At 42.4% G+C, this 24,442-nt stretch overlaps 1 protein-coding gene across 1 annotated transcript; it reads left to right on the top strand.

Moving 5' to 3' along the window:
* The first annotated feature begins 3,308 nt into the window (after positions 1–3,308).
* Positions 3,309–24,208, top strand: LOC133832114 (receptor-like kinase LIP1). The gene is made up of 4 exons (XM_062262497.1): positions 3,309–3,632; positions 5,006–5,030; positions 5,110–5,234; positions 23,711–24,208. Exons 1-4 carry the CDS (start codon positions 3,309–3,311, stop codon positions 24,206–24,208), a joined length of 972 nt encoding a protein of 323 aa, XP_062118481.1.
* Positions 24,209–24,442: the final 234 nt, after the last annotated feature.

Below are 24,442 nucleotides of genomic sequence, written 5' to 3'. Positions count from 1 at the left end.
GGTGTTTTTGAGAAAGCTTTAGATGGCATAACATTTAAAATGTCACACACGGTCTGTATGGCATGTCCCCAAAAAGAGATTGGAATAGTTGAATAACTAATCATGGGCCGAACCATTTCCATTAACGTGCAATTTCAACGCTCCGCAACACCATTTTGTTGCAGAGTACCTGGGGCAGTACGTTGATATAATATCCCAAGTTCAACTAAATGATCTTGGAACTGCATATCCATGTATTCTCCACCCCTATCAAATCGCAAGATCTTTAACGTTTTACCTAATTGGTCTTGAGCCATTGCAATGAATTCTTTAAACTTCTCAAATTTTTTAGATTTCCTATGCATTAGGTAAAGACACGAGTATCTCGAGTAGTCATCAATGAAAGTGAAGAAATACTCATAACCACCCCTCTCTTGATCATTAAGTGGTCCACAGACATCTGAATGAACCAGCCCTAGTGGTTCTATGTCCCTTTCCCCTTTTGCAAAGAATGGGTGCTTGATCATTTTATCCTCGAGACAAGATTCACAAACAGGTAGGTCACCCATTGTGAGTTCCCTCAAAGGCCCAACCTATGTTAGTCTTTTGATCCTATCATAGTTAATATGACCAAGTCGGAGATGCCAAAGATACGTCATGTTATCGTTATCGATCTTTTGTCATTTCACAGTCCTAGATCTAATTATCTTAAATAAATTGTTATTAAAAGCGGAGGGTTCGATAGGTCGTTAAATATATAGCCCATTTTCCATACATTTAACACACAATTCACATCCATTCAATGAAATTGATATATTAAAACATGTGAAAGTTACAACAAAATGCTATTGATGTAATAAAGAAACTGAAATTAAATTTACACTAAAGTTTGGAATAAAATAAACATTATTTAAAACTAAATATTTATTTTGTCAAATTTAGACGAGCTTGACCTCTTTCTTCAACGTTCATGAACGCTCCATTTCTGACTCTAAGCTTTAGCTCGCCTTCCTTTACTGGTGCCCAATTGCTAAGTAGCTGCAAAGAAGTGCATACATAGTTAGTGGATCCAAAATCTATAATCCATACAGAATTATCATCTTCCAAAACACATGCATCCAAGAAAAATTATTGACAATTACCTTGGGTTCCTCTAGCCTTCTGAGTTGGGCAATCCTTTTTTCAATGCCCAGTCTCCTTGCACTGGAAACATGCTCCTTTGGCTTTCTTAGCAGCGGGTTTTGCCCTAGTAGGTTTTGCAGCACTTCCAGTTGGTTTTGCAGTAGCTGTGGTCTTGCCCTTCTTGTTCTTTCTCTTATTCCTCTTATTGCTCTTCGAGGATGAAGCTAAGTTAGATTCTTCAGGAGCGACCTCAGTAGCAGTAGTAGGCTTCTTGTCATGTCCCTTACTTGGTCCACCATTGATACCTTCAAACATTTGAAGCTCATTCATGAGTTGAGTCATTACGTACTTCAGTTTGTTTAGTAAGTAGTTGGTGGTGAATGGAAGAAAATTGGGAGCAAGACTATTTAGAATAAGCCTCACTTGAGTTTCCTCATCTATGGTGGCTTCGTGTAATTCTGCCTCTTGAAAGTAGTTCATCATCTTGATGAAATAATCACGAACATGCATTCTAGGCGCCATCCTGGCTTTAGCATACTTCTTCGTTGCCTCAAAACGAGCTTGTCCAGATTTGTGTCCAAACATTTCCTGAAGCTGCTCCATGATTTCATAGGCAGTTTTGACATCCTCCAGCTTCATCCTTAGTGTGTCTAACATGCTTGCTAGCATGTACGCCTTGGCTTTGTTTTTGGCAACGAGCAAACGCTTGTACTTCTCCCTTGATTCTTTTGAAGATAAATCACGAGGGATGTCAGGGCAAACTTCAGTCATAACAAACTTGGAGTTGTCACGATCAACACAATGTTGATGTTTGACTTCCATTTGGGAAAATTCTCTCCGGTGAGAAGTTCCTTGGAGAAAAGGGAGATAATGAGATTCGACATAGAGTTACAATTATTAATAAGTAGAAATAAATGTGTTGTTTAACAAACATTTAATCACATAAATATTTAGAAATAGCTCAAACATATAAAATATGCTTAGATATGTAAAATACTATAAAACACGTATCTACTATTTCTAAGGTATTTTAACTAGCTATGAATACATGTGTCCCGGTAGGCAAGAATCACAAATTCACTTAGTTAAGTAGAGTAAACATCTCAATTAATAATAGTCTAAAACTATTATTCATAACCTTCCTATTCGATCAAAGTCATGAAATCCAATTATTTTGAACTTTATGAGCTAGACCCACAATTTCGATTATTATAGACTTATTTCTCATAGCCACCTTAGGGATGAGTTTATAAGGGTTTGATATATAACTATCTATCCTAAGAAATTTAACCTTGTTAAAAGTCCAGTGAACACCATTCGTAGGGAGACGTAATCAAAGCGCCATAAGGCCCCGCTAAACTCTAACCTTGTTAAATTAACGGTGGAGATTGAATTTCAAAAATTAAAGCTCATTATTTTAATTTAGTATTTTCCTTGTGAAATTTATGAAACTAGGTTTTTTACATTATTTAAAATAATTAATAATCCTTAGTATAAATTTCTTTTGATTCTAAAATACCCATTTAAATCCACTTTTAATATTTAGAATACCGTGTTACTAATAAATTAATTTAGGTTCAACTTGAATTAACCAAATACAATCAAGTCAAACTTAGGTAAATAGGCCTTAACAATTTGGGCTTGCATGGAGGAGGGTTGGGTCCAGTATGTCATTCCCACTACAAGGCCCCCTAACTTCCATACATAATGCAAAAGACAGGAATATAAACATTCATTTTATTGATTGATATTCAATTGATTAGGTCTAATCTAGTAATGCAAAGAAAATGAGTCTTCACAAGTGGAACCACCCATAAGAGAGGAGTTTTAACTTTACATGTTCGATTGGGCCCAAATAAAACCTATCAAGATTATGACCCGTTTTATTTGACATTTTTCCTTTTATCTAAAATAATGGGCCATCACTATAAGTTCATCATCTAAGCAAAAATTTGCGAAAATGACAATTATAATGATGCATGACATGTTAATTAATTGGATGGGTATAGCATACAATCTATATGGCATGTTACTAATTTATGCATGTACAAATTTATTACCAAATTAAATGAATAGCCAAAAAAAATTAATCATTCAATTTCATGAAATCAATCAATTAATTAATCACAATCAATTTTGGACTATCTAAGCTACCAAAGGCGGAGCAGACTAGAGCCACTACTGCACTAAGAGGAACCAAAGGGTATATGGCTCCTGAAGGGTTTCGAAACTTGCCAGTTTCAGTAAAGGTGGATGTTTACAGCAATGGAATTATGTTGTTAGAGATCATATGTTCCAGAAAGAACTTTGAGCCAGAGATAGAGGAAGATCAAATGGTATTAGCTGATTGGGCTTATGATTGTTATAGAGATAGTCAATTGAGTTTGCTCTTGAAAAATGATCATGAGGCTATGAGTGACATGAGAAATGTGGAGAAATATGTAATGGTTTCTATATGGTGCATCCAAGAGGATCCTTCATTGAGACCAACAATGAAAAAAGTTACACAAATGCTTGAAGGAACAGTTGAGGTCTCAATCCCACCAGATCCATATTCCTTTATCAGTTCACTTTAGAAGATCATTATCCTCTGTATGTTAGTTAATTTGAATTTACATTCTTATGTTTGGTGTAATAACAATCACTTTTTTTTTTTGGATAATCTTCTATTTATGATGAGATTTTTTTTATGTTATATGGTACTTTGGTTAGTGCAGCAATAATTATTCGACCCCAGAAGAAGAATTTTCATGTTTGCCAATTTGGATATAGAACTTGGAATTTGTCCATTTAATTTGTTTCCATTCAAAGACAGATATTTCATTTAAAGACAAGATGTGTAAGTTGAGAAAGGTTCCTCATCACAACTGGAAGCTTACCATGAGAGTTGTTAACTGAGAGGTCAGGATATGTAAGTTGAGAAAGGTTCCCCACCCATGAAGGAACAACTCCATATAAAGAACAAGAACTGAGATCTAAAACATTCAAGGACTTGAGTTGTCCCATTGTGTTTGGTAATTTATTTGAAAAAACACATCCCCTGAGAATCAAAGCATTCAAGGACTTGAGGTAGCTAATTGAATTGCGTACATCTCTTGAAAAGTCTATGTAGGAAAAATCTAGTAGCCTCAGAGAACTACCAGACTGAAAATGTGGCAGAGATACAGTGAGATGAATGTTGTATGACACATTGATGGCTTGTATATTGGGAAACTAAAAGAATCCTTTGGAAATTCACCCCAAAGCTTACATTCACTAAGAGATTGAGATACCAAAGAATAAAGATTTACCAGGGATTTAGGCACTACTGAAGAATAAAATTGGACTCTGTCTAACTTAAGCTCTCTTAAACTTCTCATATTTTGGATAAGGTTCCCCATCTCTAATTTCCCTTTAAAAGATAAATAGTTTCTAGAAAGATCAAGCGAAACCAAATTGATCAATGAAGAGAATTCTAGGGGAATATTCCCCAAAACACAGAGTTTCAGAGATTGAGATGAGTTAACCTTGAAATTTTTCCAAAGCTTGATGGAATTTGGGATGAAGAGAAGTCATTGAAAGCCATGTTGAGTTGTTGAAGTTGATACAAGCTGAAGAGGCTGCTATTAGCCCTGAAATTCCCTCAAAGCCCACTGTTGCTTAGATCAAGGCTTAGTAAGACAGTGTAGTGTGTTATTAGGTTAAAACTTATTAAAATTAAGTTTTAGGCTGACACTAGTCAAGCCTCCATAGCTATTAAAAATCATATTAGGACATTATTTACAAACAAATTCAATCAAAACTCAATATTCCGAAAAAGATATTGAATGCTTACTTAGCCATTGCTCAATGTTAGATAGACTTAATATTTTCAAATTTTGATGTATTTTAATTCATTTTTGGTAAATGTATCTATTTTTCTCAGGTTATTGTAGCTTTAAGGAGCCATGGTTCATACATAGTTTTCTTCTGCATCTCCTACATCCCAAACAAATATTCCAACTTCTAAATCTAATATAAAATCTGCAGTTGCTTCTTCTAGTGAAGCAAGAGTGAATAAAAGACTCTATAACTTCAAACATGAAGCTAGAAAAGCAAAAGGAACCAAAAATCGCCAATTTACTATTGAAGAACCTTGTGAATCCGCTCCTCAGGTACTTTTTCAATTCCTTTCACTTTAGCAATGATTCTTGAGTTCCCTATGTTTTACTGTAATGCATTTATTGTTTTGTAGGTATTATTAGGCTGCTTAGGTTGGTTGTTTATTGGTTGCTTTCTATGTTGCTATATAGTTTCAAGGGTTTCTGAATAGGTTGATTTGTGAGTTTATTGTTTAAATGTTGTCTATGGGTTTCTTAAGAGTTTATAGGATTGTTAAATATGTTGTTTTTTATGTTGTTGGTGAGTATTATGAGTTGCTTACGAATTTTGAAGGCTGCTTAACTGGTTGTTGTGTGGGTTGCTGTGTAGGTTGCTTAATTGGTTCTTTGTACATTGCTTTCTATGTAGATATAAATGGTTGTTGTATTGTTTCAACTGGTGCCTAAGAGGTTGCTCTGTGAGGTTTCTTACTATGTTATTTATGGGTTGATACAAAGTTTATAGGGTTGCTTTATTTGTTGCTAGAAAGGGTTGCTATGTAGGGTTGTTGTATTGTTTCAAGGGTTGCTAAAATTGTTGCTATTTATGTTGCTTAATTAGTTGCTGTGTGTGTTGCTTTCTATAACGTTTTGAAGTTTATAAGGTTGCTTTATTTTTTTTTATATGTTGCTAATGCATATTATGGGTTGCTTAAAAGTTTTAATGATTGCTTAATTGGTTGTTGTGTGTTTGCTTAATATGTTCCTGTGTTTTGCTTAAGAAGTTGTTGTGGGTTGCTTTTGTATTTTCGATGGTTAATTAACATGTTTCTTTATGGGTTGCTAATTGTGGCTTAATTTATTAATATTTGTATTTTTCTATTTAATTTTGTGTGTTCTTTTGCTATGTTTTATAGGGTAAGAATTTCATAATTCACCCGGATAATCGTTGTTCTTCAAAAATTGCTTCTACAATAAAACATTCTTAGATTCAAGCTATCCACGAAAAGCTTTCACCGAAGCAAGTTAGTGACTTTGGTGATTCATGTTTTGGCCAATTCTTAACTCTGTTAGAGTTCACAATGCAACATCAACTTATCCACAGTTTATTGCTATGAGAGCTGCAGCAACCCAACAAACTAGAGATTCGACTTGGTGTAAATGGAATGAAGCTTCGTTTTGGGATGAGGGAGTTTGCATTGGTCACTGGTTTACGGTGTTTGGGATCCACAAATAAAATGAAATATGTTACAAAGGATGATGGTCTTTATTCTACAAATTTTAAGGACCATTCGAAGATCAATAAGAAAGTTCTTAAAGAATTCTTTGATGGGAAACGCTGGAAAAATGATGAGGATGCTTTGAAGATTTTGTTGACCCTCAAATTAGTCAATGATACGGAGTCAAATATACGACAGGAAATAGAACGACGCTTGAAAAGATAATCTAATGGAAAGGAAAAAAATACCAAGAATTATAGTGGTCCGACCCCAGTGATTGGTAATGACCTACGTCCACTTTGTGATATTGTTATTATAGAATCCTAAATTTGTGATCAAAGAACTAGGGTTCTTGAGTTTCACAAACCTTAGCGTAATACAATTAGATGGTAACAACTCACCTTAGCTCGTTTTCTCTCAATCTTAAGCAAAAAAGCTAAAATGAATCCAAAAGTCTCTTCCTTGAGCTATTTCATGTGTATTTATAGGCTCAAGGAGGGTTACCTATGATAACGTGTCATATCTTATCCTTAATAACCGCGTATCAAGAATAATTATGAACAGATATTAAAATGCAGTTAATATTAGATTACAACCTAAGAAGGAAATAAATCGGGCTTCACGACTAGCCTAGTCGTGACAAACATTAACACCGACAAGGAGGCGCGTCTCTAGTCGATAGCCGAACAACACCTCTGCCTTTTAATTATGCCATGTGTCAATCTATGTGTAAGTAATCCTTGCCATGTCATCAATGACATTTTTTGGGTAAACATTTGGCCCCCAAGTTTATTTATTGCGACTAGCAATAAGTAAATTTAGGAAACTAATCTTTCGTATGCCCGACGAAATATGGCAAAATCGCCCATGTCTTCTCGAAAAACGTGAACAATCTTGTCTAATCAGGTTCTTTCAGTTTCCCAAAAGTGTGTCTGACAGCTATTCCACTTTCCCATACTTAGAAAAAAGTAACTCATGATTGCCTCTTTTATCGTGCCTTGGTCTTCATAAATAATCCTCAAGTTACCATTTTTACCTTTTACTTGCCTTTGTCTTCTTGAAGAACACTGAAGAACTCGCGCCCCAGAGCCCAGAAACTTTCAGACATCTATACTCAGACGCCCGATAGCTCTCATCTCCGGACTTCAATCTTTACCTGAGTAAGTGTTACGAACTTTCTTGTCCTTTTAGTTGCTATTCGAAATTGCCTTATGCGTGTTTTTATCTCTAAACCCTTTCATGTTCTTGGTCGAAAATATATGGGGATTGTTTGCATGTTGACGGATGATTAATATGATAGTGAAATATTGTTTCGTATGAGTTAGGAGCCAGTTTGGTAGTCGAGATTGTAGATTTAGGGCGTAAAATCGAAGTAAAAATTCAATTTTTAAGCTAGGTCAAAAACTGGGTTTTTCCGCCCCTTCGGAGTCGAAAAAGCTTTTTCCCAAAATTTTTTTACTTCCGCTTTTAAATTTGTTTTTCAAACTGCTCGTATAGAACTTAGTGTTTCTATTAGAATGCTGCTAGTCGTATACGCGAGCAACGTTATTCCAACTTTCAACATAAGCTTTCAAGTTGTGCATCTTATCTCCTCCTTTCTCTGTTCGCAGTTTTCATGCAAGATCCGTGGGGAGGAGAAAGACCCATCGACGGCGACTTATTGGCTCAGCTGCTTGAGGACGAGGAGCAACCATCATCGCTAATACCTGACATTCACTTTTCTCGTGCCACTTTAAACACTCCATCTGTCCTTATTCAAAATATGGCTCGAGCAAAAACTACAGCACATAAAAAGAAAACTCCCAATCCTTCAAATAAGCCTGATCCTCGGGCTGAAATTCCCTCGACTAAGGGCCGAGCAAAAAATATTCCTGACCCCAATATCCAAATTCACTCTCAGCCCCGAAATGTGTTGATCCCAAAAGAGGGTGTTTTAATATTTAAACTCGCAAGTGCACGAATCGTTTCGGAATATAATGTTCATGTAAGTACGAGGTCGAACCCATGGGAGTTGACTAACATCAAAAGAAACTATTTCAAACAAAGCAAGAATATTCTAACCTAGTTCCAAATATTTGATGAGATTTTGTTTTAGAAAAATAAAAGACAAGTAATAAAAATATTAATGATAAAAATGATTTTCAAATGAGATATGTAAAATAAGATTATTAAGATTTTAGAATCCACAAAATGCAAGTTCAATAGTATTTATAAGTATATTGATTCCCAAGTTTTGATATAGTTGAAATAAATCACACTATGTATTTTTTCAAAATATATTTTCTATTCAAGCACAAGTTACTCTTTAAAAAATGTAGGATTTTTCTTCACTTATATAAGATAAAATTTCTAAGCATTAGTTGTGTTACAACCTAATGAAACTACAAAAAATCAAAGAGATTATGTTTAGGCAAAATATGATACTTATGCTCTAAGAATTAGATGTGAACAATTTAATTAAAAACATTTAATCAAAGAATATCATATTTTTGCATAATGAAGAACTAAGTGTAATATGCTTTAACACTCAATAATAGATGAAAAATGCATATCTTTGATAGAAAAATCCATAAACAATGTCACACAAATGGGAAATCAACATACAATAAAAAATACTATCTAGTTACATTTTGCTTCATCATCATCTTAATAACCTTTGAAAAAGATTAGAAGCTCATAACTAGATTGAAATAAAAATTACAAAATAACATACTTGACATGCTCTTCAAAAGATGAAAATAGTAGAGAAAATAGTAAAAAGAAGAGAGAAAAATATGTGTAGAAGATGTTGAAAAGATGAAGAAGAAGAGCCCCCCTAATGGTCTTACAAGACTCTATTTATAAGCAAAATATGGAGATTAAATTAATCAAATTAAAATAAATAAATTGATTAATTTAATTGTGTTGGGAAGTGGTAGGATAAATAGAGTAAGTGTAAGAGTATTGGAAAGATGAAATGTTTGGTTGGGTAAAAGATTAGTGAAAAGCTAGGGTAAAAAAAATGAATTAGGAATGTTTATTTAGGTAAGAAAAATAGGGAAGAGTGAATTGATATTTGAGTGAAAGAAAAAAACAACATTGGGAAGAAAAATGTGATTTTTGGCATTTTGGTGGCTGTGTTGGCACCTGAGTTGAATAGCTGAATTGGGCCAAATGGTTGGCGCAGGCCCAAAGGAGAGGCAGGCGTGGGCTGGCAGCAGCTGAATGCTCTCTTGTTGCTGGGCCTTCGGCTGGGAAGTTGGCATTTGCTGAGGAAGCTGGCGGAATGCTGAGGCTGATGGAGGCGTGATGGGGAAAGCAAATCTCTTTGGTTTGCTGCTTCTTGGAGGCGACAGCTGGCGGCATTTGGGCAGGTAGAGCTGAAGCAAGGAAGTAGCAATATTGGGATGCTGGGCGTGAGGTGTATCAGGCGTGAGTGTTGAGGAGAGTGGCTGGGCTCAAGTGGTAGGCGTGGGCCTAGCTTGGGCCTAGAGAGAAATGCCATTTTTTTCACCATTCTTCTTGCTTTTCAAGAGCAAATAACATACAAAAAATTCCAAACATAAATTAAATTAAAACTAAATATTTTCAATAATGAAATATACAACAAAAGTTCAATGAAAATATCAATTAAAATTTAAGTTACTTAAACATTTAAGCTCAAAATTGCATCTTTTTACTCCTAACTTAACAATATTAATTTTAAATAATTAAGCCATAACATTTTACAATAATATAACAATAAAAATACACAAAAATCTATAAAATTAAAATAAACCTAATAAATTCAAAATTACTTAAAAACTTAATAAATCAATTAAAAACTCAAGAATTAAGCAACAATTAGCACATAAAAAGTGGTAAAATAACTCTATTTTGTAGAGTTATCAAAATGCCATTCAACCAGATGTTGAGTGGCATGTAGTACCTGAGAGCCGGGTGACAATCAGGATGATCGCCAACTATATCAGAAAATATGGACTCCTGGGGGTGACATTAGTCCGACCCAACCAAGACCAACGGGCGAAGCTGCCCAGAGGCGCCTTCAGCGCCTGGTCGAGGTACCATATTGAGGCAGGGGATACCTTGCCTCTTCATTCATTCTTCCAAGGGGTGGCCAACTATTTCATAGTCGCCCCTTTCCAAATAACTCCCAATGGGTATAGACTGCTTGCAGCACTCTATATCCTTTACAGCCACAAAATATGGCCCGTGCCAACTCCTCATGAGGTTAACTATTTGTTCGACCTCAAATCCAACCCCAACAAAGAAGGTACGGGGTTCTTTCACTTTTGTCACCAGGAGACTGGGCGCACCTTCTTGACTGACACCACTCACATATCGAACGTGGGGAGGTACTACCAGGAGTATTTCCTTACGATCGACATGATCGCGAACAATCTAGCCTTTGCTCAAGGAGGTAAAACCTTTGTATCACTGGCTGTTAATCTTTATTTAGTGTTTCCTCCACACTTTCTTAGACTTTTAAAGCTTTTCAGGCCCATGGTTGCGACCAGACCCCACTCCAGACATGGAGTTGAGATCAGCCCTCTTGGCCAGTATGACTGGCGTGGAGAAAAGCGTCAAACATCTGGTCACAGAGGCTAACCTTAGGCTGATCGGCCTTTTGGCCCCTCATCAGGACACGAGGGAGTCAACAGCGGGGAGTGCTACTAGCAGAGAACTTCCCGAGTAGCACCTGGACGTGGAACAAACTCCTCCAAGGAGGGCCACTGGAGTAACAACTAGGGAACCTTCTAGCACCCCGCGGGCTGCCGCCGCCCCTGCCCCAAAGGGAAAAGGGAAAAAGAAAGCCACCAAACCCCTCGAGCCTCTCAACGAATCTTCAGACGAGAACGATACTGATCTCTCGCTCTTAGATAGCTTGCCAATTCCCTGTCACTTATTTGACGGGGACGACAAATTTAAGTATGCTCCAAATTTAGATTCATCCTTCTTCATGCCAGAGAGTGAGTATAAGACTAGTAGAGTTTATAATGTAGCGACCAGTAATGATAGCTCGAGTATTTCACTTACAATTTTTTATGTTTCTTTAATTTTTTATGCTGTCTCACTACTCGAATGTTTGCTTCTGTTTCAGATATGGACTCCGAGTGCGTGTTCGACATATACAGCGCCCCCGATGCTTCCGCGGCTCCCTCGAGCAAAAAGAAAGCGAGCAAGAGGCATCCTGAGGAAAGCAGTAAAATGCCTCAGGCTAAGAAGTCTTGCACTGCAGGCCTCCCGGAGGACGGACCCTCAGCCAATGCAACACCACCCACTTCTCCTCACGAGCAGCAGACACCCCCTGCTCCTGCCGGGTTGACTCCATCTCCAGCGGCCCCAACTGACCAGACTTAGCAGGCTGGTCCTGCTTCCACCAGGGGTGACATAACAAGTCGTGCCTTCAGATCGGTCAAAGACATGGTCGCGAAAATTGTGAAGCACGACCGCTGCCGAGAGGCGATGGCTGCGACTGAGACAATGGACATCGACCAGATCTTAACTCGCGCTTTAAATGAATTTTCCAGTGTAAGTTATTTTTTCCTATGGAGATGGCTTCTTGTATACTTTACAGTCAGTCTAATCTTTGCTCTAACCGTAGGCATTTCTAACCCTTACCTCCGGCCGGCTACGCTCGGGTACTATCACCGAGCAGTCTAAATCCTTGGAGCAACAACATGCTGATGAACTCAAAGCTACCGAAGTGAAATATGCTGAACAGCTTGCTGCGGTGTTCGAGGAGAAGAACAAACTGGCTAAGGAGTTAAAGGAGAAGAAAAGTGCTCTGGATAAGGCCATCGAGCAGAGAGACAACTTCAAGGAGTCTAACCGCGTCAATTACCACGCGGCTAAAAATATTGAAGAGGACTTGGCCGCAAGCAGACAGGAGACTACAACTTTGGAGGGTCGGGTCGAGGAGCTTGAGAAAGCCAATGCCAGCAATTTGGAAAGGTACAAGAACGGCACGAGTAAGTGTTTTTATGACTTCTGGAAACACAACCAAGGGGCGGACTTCAACTACCTTCCCGAACGCGCAAGGTAAGCCGAGATAGGCCGCTGCGCTGCTCGACTGGCAGAGGAGGAGAGGGCAAGAGTACCTGCCTCGCCCGAAATCTCCTTGGCGACTGGCATGGACGGGGCGGATAATGAAACTGCAGATGTCGTCGATCAGGGTACCCCTCAAGATCCTCTGGATTCATAGTCTGCTATTTCTTTTTATCTTTCAAGTACTCGACCTACGGGTCGTAATGTAAAGACATTAATTTTTTATTGCTGCATGGACAGCTATTTTCCTTTTAATCAGACAATTACATCTGAGCAGTTCTGCTCGCGGTGTAAAGTAATTAGTTTTTTTTATATTATAACACCTTTTTATTTTATTATAATATCTTGTTCGCATGACCGAACTTAGCTTAGCACTTTGGTTTGATTTAACAAAATACAAATTTTTTAAAAATACTCTAAGTACCCTAGCATGCTTTCACTTGTGTTGCTCATGTGTTTACATACCTTTTAACGATATGCTTTGCTTACTTGTACCTTATATGCCCCCTAAGTGATCGAGGAGCTTTAGGTCCTTGGTCACTTGCCTTGACCAGGACCTGTTCGAATATTACTGCTCGTAGGAATATAATTAGAATTATAATACAGCAAAACAACACACATAATGAGCAAATACTTGTAATAAATACAATAATTGGCAAGAAATGACTGGCTGCACACAGTCCCTTATATTTCTCGTAATAAATAGACGAAACATGTCTGTACAAGTGATCAATAAGATCTTACACTTATAAGCGATCGGTCACATAAAATGACCAACCCTTTTTCAAAACTTGTAAAAAGTAAAATTAATACAAGCCAATTCTTTAAGAAGAATTGTTTATTGGTAATACTTGCGCAGGTGTTCCCCATTCCAATAGTGAGGAACGAGACCTCCATTTAAGCGTGCAAGCTTATAAGTGCCTGGGTGAAGGACTTCTTCAATCTGGTATGGCCCTTCCCAATTAGGTCCGAGTACTCTAGCAGCTTAGTCGCAGGTATTCAGAAAAACTCTTCAGAGTACAAGATCTCCAACACTGAACTTTCTTTCGCGCACTTTAGAGTTGAAATACCGGGCAACTTTTTGTTGGTACGCAGCTACTCGGAGTTGGGCTTGTTCACGTTTCTCATCGATCAAGTCTAGGGATTCCATCAATAGCTGGCTGTTCGAATCTTGATCATACGTTATTCGGCGATGCGAAGGCAGATCTAACTCTACAGGTAACATAGCTTCATATCCATAAGCCAAAGAGAATGGAGTATGACCCGTTGCTGTTCGGTGGGAAGTTCTGTATGACCAGAGTACTTCAGGCAATTATTTTGGCCACGCCCCCTTAGCTTCTTCTAGCCTTTTCTTCAGTGTATCCTTTAGCGTTTTGTTAACTGCTTCAACTTATCCATTTGCGTTGGGATGAGCAACTGAAGAGAAGCTCTTGATAATACCATGTTGTTTGCAGAAGTCCGTGAATAAATCACTGTCAAACTCGGTGCCATTATCCGAGACAATCCTTAGCAATCCATAACAACAAATGATGTTTTTGATCACAAAATCCAGCACCTTCTTGGTCGTTATGGTTGCAAGCAGTTCAACTTTGGCCCATTTGGTGAAGTAGTCGACGGCAACCACAACATATTTTACACCGCCTTTTCCCGTGGGTAAAGATCCGATAAGGTCGATCCCCCAAACTGCAAATGGCCAAGGGCTTTGCATCTGTTTAAGCTTATTGGGGGCTTCTCGTAGGATTTTGGAGAATCTCTGGCATTTATCACACTTTCGCACGAATTCCATCGAATCTTCATTCATCGTTGGCCAGAAATATCCTTGCCTTAGGATCTTTTTTGACAAACTCTGCCCTCCAGCGTGGTCTCCACAAAAACCTTCGTGCACCTCTTTCATCAATTCTTTGGCTTTCTCTTTTGTAATACATCTAAGGAGTGACATTGAGTATCCCCTTTGGTACAAGATTCCATCAGCCAGGATATACCTAGCAGCTTGCCACTGAAGGCTCCTGGCTTTGTTTCTGTCCGTTGGTAACACACCGTTCGTTAGATACTCTACATATGGTGCCATCCACGTGTCTACCATCTGGATCACCAGAGTGGTCTCTGTTGTTTGGATGCTTGGTACGGATAGTCGCTCGACTGGCACTATGTTCAGAGTATCAACATCCTTCGCACTTGCCAATTTTGCCAAAGCGTCCGCATTGGAATTCTGATCGCGAGGCACTTGCTGGAGACTATATTTGTCGAATTGAGCCAATAGATCCTTCATTTTGTTTAGATAGGAAACCATCTTTAAACCTCGCGCCTAGTATTCTCCCAGGACCAGATTCACCACCAGCTGAGAATCACTATAGATGTCAAGCACTTTTATATTCATGTCCCTAGCTAACTGCAATCCAGTGAGTAGTGCTTCATACTCGGCCTCATTGTTAGAAGCAGCGAAGTCAAATTTGATTACACAGTGAAATCGATGCCCCTCCGATGTTATCAATATCACTCCTGCCCCAGCGTGGGACTCGTTAGAAGTGCCGTTTGTAAATAATTTCCACGTGGGTGCTTGGATTTGACTTTTAGGTTCATTGAGCTCTTCAACCTGCTCGCCATTCGTAAGCTCAGTGAATTCCGCAATGAAGTCAGCTAAGGCTTGACCTTTTATTGCTACTCACGGTAAGTAAGATATGTTGAACTGCCCGAGTTTGACTGCCCATTTTATCAATCTACCTGCAGCCTCTGGTTTTTGCAAGACTTGTCGAAGAGGCTGGTCGGTCAATACCGTAATTGGATGAGCTTGAAAGTAAGGTCGTAGCTTCCTAGAGGCCAAAACTAGGCAATAGGCTAGTTTCTTGATGGGCGGGTACCGTTGTTATGCTCCAATCAGCCTTTTGCTTACATAGTAGACAGCCTTTTGCACGCCTTCTTCTTCTCTTACTAAGACGGCACTAGCAGCGTATTCCGTGATTGCCAGGTAGATGAACAAAGTTTCTTTATCAACTGGCTTTGATAGGATGGGTGGTTGCGCCATATGTGTTTTTAGTGCTTGAAAGGCCCGTACTCCTCTGTCCATTCGAACTACTTATTGCCTCTAAGTAGATTGAAGAATGGGACACACTTATCTGTTGACTTTGAAATAAATCTACTAAGAGCGGCAATTCTTCCAGTTATGCTTTGAACATCCTTGACCTTTGCTGGCGACTTCATATCGATCAGGGCTTTAATTTTCTCGGGATTGGCTTCAATTCCTCTCGAGTTAACTATAAATCCCAAGAACTTCCTTGATCCTACTCCGAAGGAGCATTTAAGGGGATTTAACTTCATTTGATATTTGTTCAAGACGCTGAAGCACTACTGTAAATCCCTTACATGCCCTTCTGCTTTCTTTGACTTGACCAGCATGTCGTCGACATAAACCTCCATGTTTGAGCCGATCAACTCCTTAAACATGTGGTTGACGAGTCGCTGGTAAGTCGCACCAACATTTTTTAAACCGAAAGGCATCACTTTGTAACAGTAGAGCCCTGTATCAGTCCAAAAGATAGTGTGATCCTCATCAAGGGGATGCATACTAACTTGATTATACCCGAAGTACGCATCCATGAATGAGAGGATCTCATGCCCAGCAGTGGCATCGACCAGCTGGTCGATCCTTGGGAGTGGGAAACAATCTTTGGGGCAGGCTTTATTTAGGTCCTGTAAAATCCACGCACGTACGCCACTTTCCATTTGGCTTGGGCACTAGTATGGGATTAGAGACCCACGATGGATAAAACGCCACCCTGATGAACCCATTCTCCTTTTGCTTCTCAACTTCCTCTTTCAAGGCCCTTGATCTATCTTTGTCGAGCAGCCTTCTTTTTTGTTGTACGGGTGGATAATTATTGTCGATGTTTAGGACATGGCTGATGACTGCAGGATCTATCCCGACCATGTCTTTATGTGACCAGGCAAAGATCTCCTGGTTCTTCCTTAAAAACACCACCAGTGCTTGTTTTGTTGTTGTCTCTAAGTTTTTACCGACTTTCACAACTCTGGTCGGATTTTCCTCATCGAGTTGGACCTCTTCAAGATCCTCGATGGGCCCCACTTCTTCTTCAAAATCCCCAAAGCAAGGATCTAAGTCCCTATCCTCACTTTGGGCAATGCCTTATTTGGTGAGATTATCACCCGAGTGGGCCTTAACATCAGTCGCCATTGGCAACTCCTTTCCAGTGGCGTCTTTCGACACACCCTTCTTCACCTTGGTGATCGAGGCGTTGTAACACTCCCTCGTTTCCCTCTGGTTTCCCAATACGCATCCTATCCCTACGTCCGTTGGGAATTTCATAGCGAGGTGCCATATGGAGGTGACGACTCGTAAGTCGATCAAAATTGGTCTCCTCATTACAGCGTTGTATGCCGAAGGACAATCAACTACTATAAAAGTAGTGAGTAATGTCCTATTAGCAGGTGTAGTACTTGCTGTAACTGGAAGCCTAATCGACCCTGTTGGGGCGAGCCCTTCACCAGAAAAACCATAAATGGTTTGGTTGCATGGCTCCAGGTATTTGACGGACAACTTCATTCTTTCCAGCGAAGACTTGAACAGGATGTTGACCAAACTTCCTGTGTTAACCAACACCCTTTTCACCATCATGTTGGCAATTTGTACGTCTGCGACCAGTGGATCAAAGTGTGGGAATCGCACGTGCTGGACATCATCATCAGAGAAGGTGCTCGATCCTTTTTTGGTGCTCAATCTTCCACTCTCATCATCTCGATGTCCTGGTCGTGGCGTAGGGTTCGAGCATATCGTTCCCTTGCCTTCCCACTGTCTCCTGCAAGATGTGGGCCTTTGCAGATGGTGAGAAAAGTGCCTGCCACAGGAGCTAACTATAGAGGTGGTGAGCGTTGGCGTGTAAGTGCCTGCTCGTTGCCACCTTGAGCCTCTCGCTGAGACCCTCATGTGGCTCACACATATCTTCTTAAATGTCCCTGCCTGATCAGGAACTCAATCTCATCTTTCAACTAGTTACATTCATTGGTGTCGTGCCCGTAGTCGTTGTGAAAACGACAGAACTTTGTCGTATCTCTCTTGGAGATAGCTTTCCTTATAGCTGCGGGTCTTTTGTAAGGCACACTTGAGCTGGTCGCCTGGTAGACCTCAGCTCAACTTTTAACAAGGGAAGTGTAGTTGGTGAATCTTGGTTCATACCGATTACCTTTGGGACGCTTATTCTCAGAGATCGAGGGTTCGTTGTTTGCCCGCTTCCCACCATTTCTACCATTGCCACTCCCATTGCCTTTGCCTTTGCCGTTGCCATTGGGTTTTTCCGACCCATTGGCAGCTTTGGCGGGCTCTTCCTTGGGCCCCTTGTCTTTTGTTGGTGATTTCCCTTCATGGGTAATCGCGTCTTCGAGCTTGATGTACCGATCAACTAGATCTAAGAACTCTTGGGTGCTTCTTACCCCATTCTTTCTGAGGCTGCTCCAGAGGGGTGAATGGCGTCTAACCCCAGTAGTTAGGGCCATCATCTTACCTTCATCGCCCATAGTTTTGGATCCAGCTACAGCTCGCATGAAGCGCTGAACATATTCTTTCAAAGGCTCTCCCTCTTTTTGGCGTATCTCAACCAGTTGGTTTGATTTAGTGGGGTGCACGCGACTTGTATAGAACTTTCCATAAAACTCCTTTACGAACATTTCCCATGATACTATACTAGCAGGAGGGACCTTAAAGAACCACTCCTGGGCAGTGTCAGACAGTGTTTCCGGGAAGATGCGGCAGCGGGCATCTTCTGACACCTTTTGTATATCCATTTGTATCTCAAACTTATTAACGTGAGATACCAGGTCTCCATACCCGTCGAAATTCGGCAGAGTTGGCATTTTGAATTTGCTGGGGGTTTCAGCCACAACAATCCTATGTACGAAGGGAATGTCTCTCCTCCGATCGTACTCAATGTGGGATGGTCGCCCCCCGACCAGCTACTGCACCACCTGGTTCAAGGCATCGATCTGAGCCTGGACAACTTCTAGGATTGCTGGGGCCTCTGGCGCCAGGGGAACGTACTCATCGTGCCTTTCTTGACGGTCGTTAAGTATGTCCCTCAGATCATCGTCTCTTCATCACTGCTCGCTGGCTCCCAGCCGATTAAAGACGTTCTACTGCCTGGGCTGCCCCCCAGCGTTATGGCCCGCTGGTCAGTCCTCTCTAGGTGGGGGGCTCCTACCCCCACCTCTTTCTTCGTTCCTCCGACCAGCATTTCTTCTGCCAGAATCGGCCTCATTGTAGTCGTGTCCATCTCTGAATTGTGGCTAACTATGGTGCGACCAACTATTCACTTTGTTGCCGCCTTGGGCTGGTATTTCCTGAGCGTTAGTGGGAGGCCTTCGCTGGTTGGTGGGTCCCCGTACATTGTTATGCTGTGGGGGGCCCTTGATCACAGAGCTTGTCTCGGAGTTCCTCCTATTGACGGAAGGACGCTGCCCCCTGCTCGGTAGATTCGGCTCTTCATCCCCTGAGCGTTTAGGGTTGCAGGGCGGTTGCATGACCCTATTTTGCCTTGGGCGCGGGGGATTGCCTCAAACAGTCTGAGATGGAGGCTGCTGCTCAGGATCCCTAGGTGGGACATCATCCTGAGCCACAGGCAGCTGCTCCAGCCTTTGAAGGCTTACTGGCTGGAGCGGAGGACTAGGATTGGGACCCCTTTGAGGTGGCCTATTTGGTGGTTGGTCTGGCTGGGAGGCTGGCGTAGCCTGATTCCTAGCCAGCTGGATGGCTGCTTCAAGGGCGGCCATGGCATCCCTCTGTCGACGATCCATCTCAGCCTACCGCTCGCTCAACTCCTGACGTTGGCATTCTATTTCTCTTTGCTACGACGCCATTATCTCTGCAGCATTCTCTTGATTGGCCCTCAAATTGGCCAACTCATCCTGCAACACCCCCAGTGTTGCCTTCAAGGTTTTAGAATCTAACTCCTCCTCATCAAACTCCAAATGTGGTTCATCCTCAGCCACATTTGGGGGAGGAGGCTGGGATGATGCAGCGCTAGCGGCCTGTCCGGTCTTCTTGGATATTTTTGCCATTAGATTCTTTCACAAGCTCTCAGTGAAAGCACCAGAATGTTGACTCTCAAATTAGCCAACGACACGGAGTCAAATATACGAAAAGAAATAGAACGGGGCTTGAAAAGATAATCTAATGGAAAGGAAAAAAACACCAAGAATTATAGAGGTTCGGCCCCAGTGATTGGTAATGACCTACGTCCACTTTGTGATATTGTTATTATTGAATCCTAAAGTTGTGATCAAAGAACTAGGGTTCTTGAGTTTCACAAACGTTAGGGGTAATACAATTAGATGGTAACAACTCACCTTAGCTTATTGTTGACGGTGAGAACTCGTCAACTAAGTTAAGTTAGAAAAACAGAAACGTAGAGATTATCAAAAGAAAAAACTTTAAAGATCTAATTGGAAACTCAAAGAACACTTGCAGAAGAAAAATTGTGAACTGAATTTGTATTTCTTATGGTGTAATGCTACAGTGTTTTTTCCAACCCCCTTCCATGTGGAAGTGGGGTTCATTTTATAATGGGCTATAATGGCCCTGGATACATTGTGGTCCAAGGGACCAGGTGGTACACAAGTGCACTGTCAGGAGAGTGGTCTCAGGGGTAGTGGTGTTGGTTCCAGTACATGGCCAGGTACCATGGGAATGTCTCCACTACTTGATTCGTACGAATGTCAGAGGAGTGGTGCCAGGCATAGTGGTGCAGGTGGTGGTGGTGTCGACTCTGACATCTGGCCCTAGACACACAGGCCATGTCTCGTATCCCAGTACTCCCTCTACTCGACTGGCATGAGTATCCGTATCAGACATACGGGGTCTTAAAGGCCGTACTCCGTACAAGATTGTACTAGCATGATCCTTTTGAATCATACTTGGGCTTTTACCTCTAAATGCTGGAGTCTCGATAGGCCTTCATGGGAGACACTCACTTGAGGTGTAGGGTGCGAGACACCCAAAGAACCTGGGCATGCACGGGGCACGCGAGGCATTGGCCCTTGCGAGGCGTGAGGCCCCTTAGGCGGATACGGGGTGTGCCAGGCGAGGCGAGGCCCTGCAGATGGTGGGCACGCTGAGGCGAAGCGAGGCCCTGCGGATGGCCTTGCGAGATGGTCCCGCAGGAATGGCCTCGCGGACAGTGGGCGCGCTGGGACGAGCGAGGCCCCGCGGACGGCCTCACGATATGGTCTCGCGGGAGTGGCCTTGAGGACGGTGGGCGCGCTGAGGCAAGGTGAAGCCCCACGAATGGCCTCACGGATGGTGGGTGCGCCGAGCCAAGGCGAGACGCTGTGGATGGCTTCGCTGGAGGGGCCTTGTAGATGGTGGGCACGCCAAGACGAGGCGAGGCCTTGCGGACGGCCTCGCAAGATAGTCTCGCGGGAGTGGCCTTGCGGACGTGGCCTCGTGGACGGTGGGCACGCTGAGGCGCGGTGAAGTCCCGCGGATGGTGGGTGCACCAAGACAAGGCGAGGCCCTTGCCCGGTGCACCGAGGTGTGGCGAGACCTTGGTCTCGCGAGACGGTTGCGGGATGTCAGTGGGGTTTCGAGGCAAAGTGGTCATTTGGAGCCAAGTCGATTTGAGCACTAATTTTGGGGGTTCAAATGGACTTCAAACAGGGTTGCTTAGGACCTTCCAAGATCCTAAGGCATGAGAGGTGGGCTCTTTACCAGTGTTGAATTTTGAACATACACACTTGCCCCCCCAGTCTAGGAGAGGACCTTTAGGTTCTCTAGTAGACTCTTCTATTTGATTCTTATAAATAGGCCCCCATGCCAAGCTTATTATCTACACTTTATCTCCTTAGCTTAGTGACATTTAGATCCTTGCTCCTTTCAAGAGGTAAGGGGTTCAATCCCCCATAACCTCACTTTTACTATAGTTTTCTCCCTTTCTTTTATATATATTTGAGCTAACTTTTGGTATGTCTATATCCCTTCATATATTTGGAAGCTAACACATCTTTTCTATTCATTTTTGCAGACGCGTACTTTCGACCATTTGGCTCTTTTTGACCGTGACGGTACTTTTGGCCCCCAACCTCCTTTTGACCACGACAGGGTTTCATTTTTCCTGCTTGAGGTATATTCTCTTTTTCCCTTATGTTTATTGGGTCCACATTAGCAACACTCGGGATGGGGTACTTTGGCCTGAGCCCGTCGTGAGTTAGCCTTGAGGCATGCCCTTTTATTCACACCTCGTAGCGGGTCATTTAGGGTGTTTGTGCCTAGAAGTTTTGAGCCCATTCCTTTGTGTTTTGTAGCAATCCTCTCATTTATACGTGAACCCTTTTTGCTTTCGGGACGAGGTCTCATGGAAAGTGACAGTCCGTTCGGCATTCCTTCGGGGGTTGAGTTTGTTGACTTGTCTTCAGACTCAGAGTCCCCTGAGGAAAACCCTTACCAAGACCATGACACCTTAAGGCAGGCCCGTATTCGTCATCTTGAGCACATGGATGAACTTAGGCGTAAAATTTGGGTGGTAGAGAGCAAAATTGACTCGGTGTTGAGTGCAGACGGAGCACCTTTCCCTCCTGACCTTAGTGACCATGTAGTGAGCCTTAGGGTGACCCTTTTAGATTTGCAGGGGGAGTTGGAGTTTATGGAGAGACATCTTCCGCCTGAGCCTTCTAGCCCATCCTTGCATGATGACTGTCATGGGGCCGCTTCTGCTTCTCTTCAGCCCTTATTTTCGATCTTCCCTAGCTTAGCGCTTCTGCAGCTGGTGCCTCGGTGGAAGACTCTTGCTAGGAAGATAAAATGGAGGATCAAGTGTTCTTTCTCTTCCTCACCTTTTTCTTTTGGTTTTGCAGATATGTCGAAGGGAGGATGACGACAGGTGTCCATTAATGAATGGGACAAAGCCCCCCTATTGGCATCCACCCTGGTGTCCCACGTGTCTGAAAAAAATTGAGGGAATTTGTAGAGCACTACCGTGTTCCCCCGGAGTACGCACTATACACCCCTTCGGACAAGTGTCGGGCTAACTGCCTTGATCCTGGCTTCATGGCCCTTAGCGAGCATATCCTGAATGCGGGTGGTACCATCCCATTACACCCGCTCTTTGTTGCAGTTCTCAACTATTTTGACCTCGCTCCACTTCAGCTGGAACCCAACAGTTGGCTGACCTTGAGCTGCCTCTTCATTGTGTTTATGGAACTTGTTGAACGTGCTCCTACAGCCCTAGAGGTGCACTTCCTGTACAATCTCATGCCCTCTCCCAAATCCAAGGGCTTCTATTTCCTGCAAAAAGCCAATAATGAAGTCCCCTTGATAGATGGCGCAGTGTCCAACCCGGGGTCCTGGAAGCAGGACTTTTTCTTTGTGAAAGGCCCTCTTTCTGTTCGTGAGCACTTCCGTTCCGCTCCCAGTAAGTACCTCGAGCCACCTTTTCTTCTCTTTTTTTTTTTGTTGAAACTTATTGTTTTATAACTTATGTTTATGTCGACAATGGTGTGGATCGTGCAGAACAGTTCACCATACCTGTAGTTGTTGGGTCTGAAGCGAACGCCGTGAATGATCTTATCAACGCTGACCCCACTGTGAAAAGTCTGCGTACCTATTCACTGTGTAAAATCTTAACCTTCACAGGCTGTCCCCGGTTTCAGATCCTAGGTTGCTTTAAACTATCCTAGGTCAAAGAGGATGAAGGCTGCCTCGGCTGAGCCTTGTCCGAGTGAAGGTGAGGCTGAGGATGTGCCGGAGGGAGTCTCCCTTGGACACGGGCAACCTTACCAGCTATCCTCGTCCCCCGAGGGATGTCCTCCCTTTGTCCCTTTCAACCCGGACATGGCTTCCCAATCTCAAGGTCAACAGGCCATACCGGGGCATTTTGTTTGCCCCGACCCCGCGGACTTTAACGCTTTTCCTCAGGCTCCCCTCGACCCCAGTCCATCGGCGGCTTACTTTCCCGATCTTCCTGCACCCCCTCCTGATCTACCCGGGGCTCATTTTTCCAATTTTCCTGCGCCCCTTCCTGTTTCGGTGAGCGGGTCGTCTGTCCTTACCCAGCCAGGTACCCTTTACTCGGAAGGGGTGCCATGGGTGAGTCGCATGGTGACCTCTTACGGGCGGTGGTATTTCCAAAGCGCCTCAGACCTCCCTGAAGCTGATTGGAGTGGTCTTGGGAGTTTCTCCATGTCGGACCTTGGGGAGACTCTGACGTGTACTACTACTTGGGTGAGTTCATGCATCTTGTGTCGGCCTTATTATTTATTATTTTTTGTTTGTTACTTATTATTGTTGTTGTTATCTTTCTTGTGCAGGCCTATACCGTGGCTCGGTGGTTTGCCGACTCAGCTCACAACCTTTTCGCGTCGAGTACCGAGAGGGACCATCTTTTGGGCCGGGTCCAGGAGCTCGAGAGAGAGCTTGATGAAACCAACTCTAGGCTAGAAAAGGCCCAGGCGAAAATTTTTGCCTCGTTAAAAAGGAAAAAGAAGGCGGTTGTCAAGGCCATGATGTTGCAGGAAAAAGTCACCAGCCTAGAGAGCGAACTCCAGGATGCCAAGGCTACCGCGGCTGCGTCGCAAGAGAGGGTCGCTTCCTTAGAGGCCGAACTTGAGGTTGCTAAGGCTGCTGTAGTTGCGTTGCAGGAAAGGGTTGCTTCCTTAGAGGCGGAAAGGGTTGCTATCGAGTATAGGTCCATAGAGCGTGCCCTTTATGGTGTATGGAGAAAGGATCCAAACTTTGATTTTTCTTCCTTTGGTGAGCACGCCGTTGCCCAGGCGGCTGGGTGGAACGCCCGTGGCAGGAGGTCTTGAGGTCGTCATTTCGTAATTTCTGTCAGTTAGCCCGCTGTGAGTGTATGCTCATTTGAGCCTTGTTGTTCTTGTAATAATATATATTTTTTTTAATCTTGCCATTTTACCAGGACTCTTTTTTAATATATACATATGCGGTTATTCATCTCTTATTCCTATGTGTTTGAGGTCTTTTTGAGCCTGTATGATGGGGTTTGGTAGGTTCCCCTCTTTTATTTATCAGGCTAGAGGTCC

The sequence above is a fragment of the Humulus lupulus genome, chromosome 4, assembly GCF_963169125.1.
Source record: "Humulus lupulus chromosome 4, drHumLupu1.1, whole genome shotgun sequence".
Taxonomy (NCBI): domain Eukaryota; kingdom Viridiplantae; phylum Streptophyta; class Magnoliopsida; order Rosales; family Cannabaceae; genus Humulus; species Humulus lupulus.
This window is presented reverse-complemented; position numbering and strand designations above follow the sequence as displayed.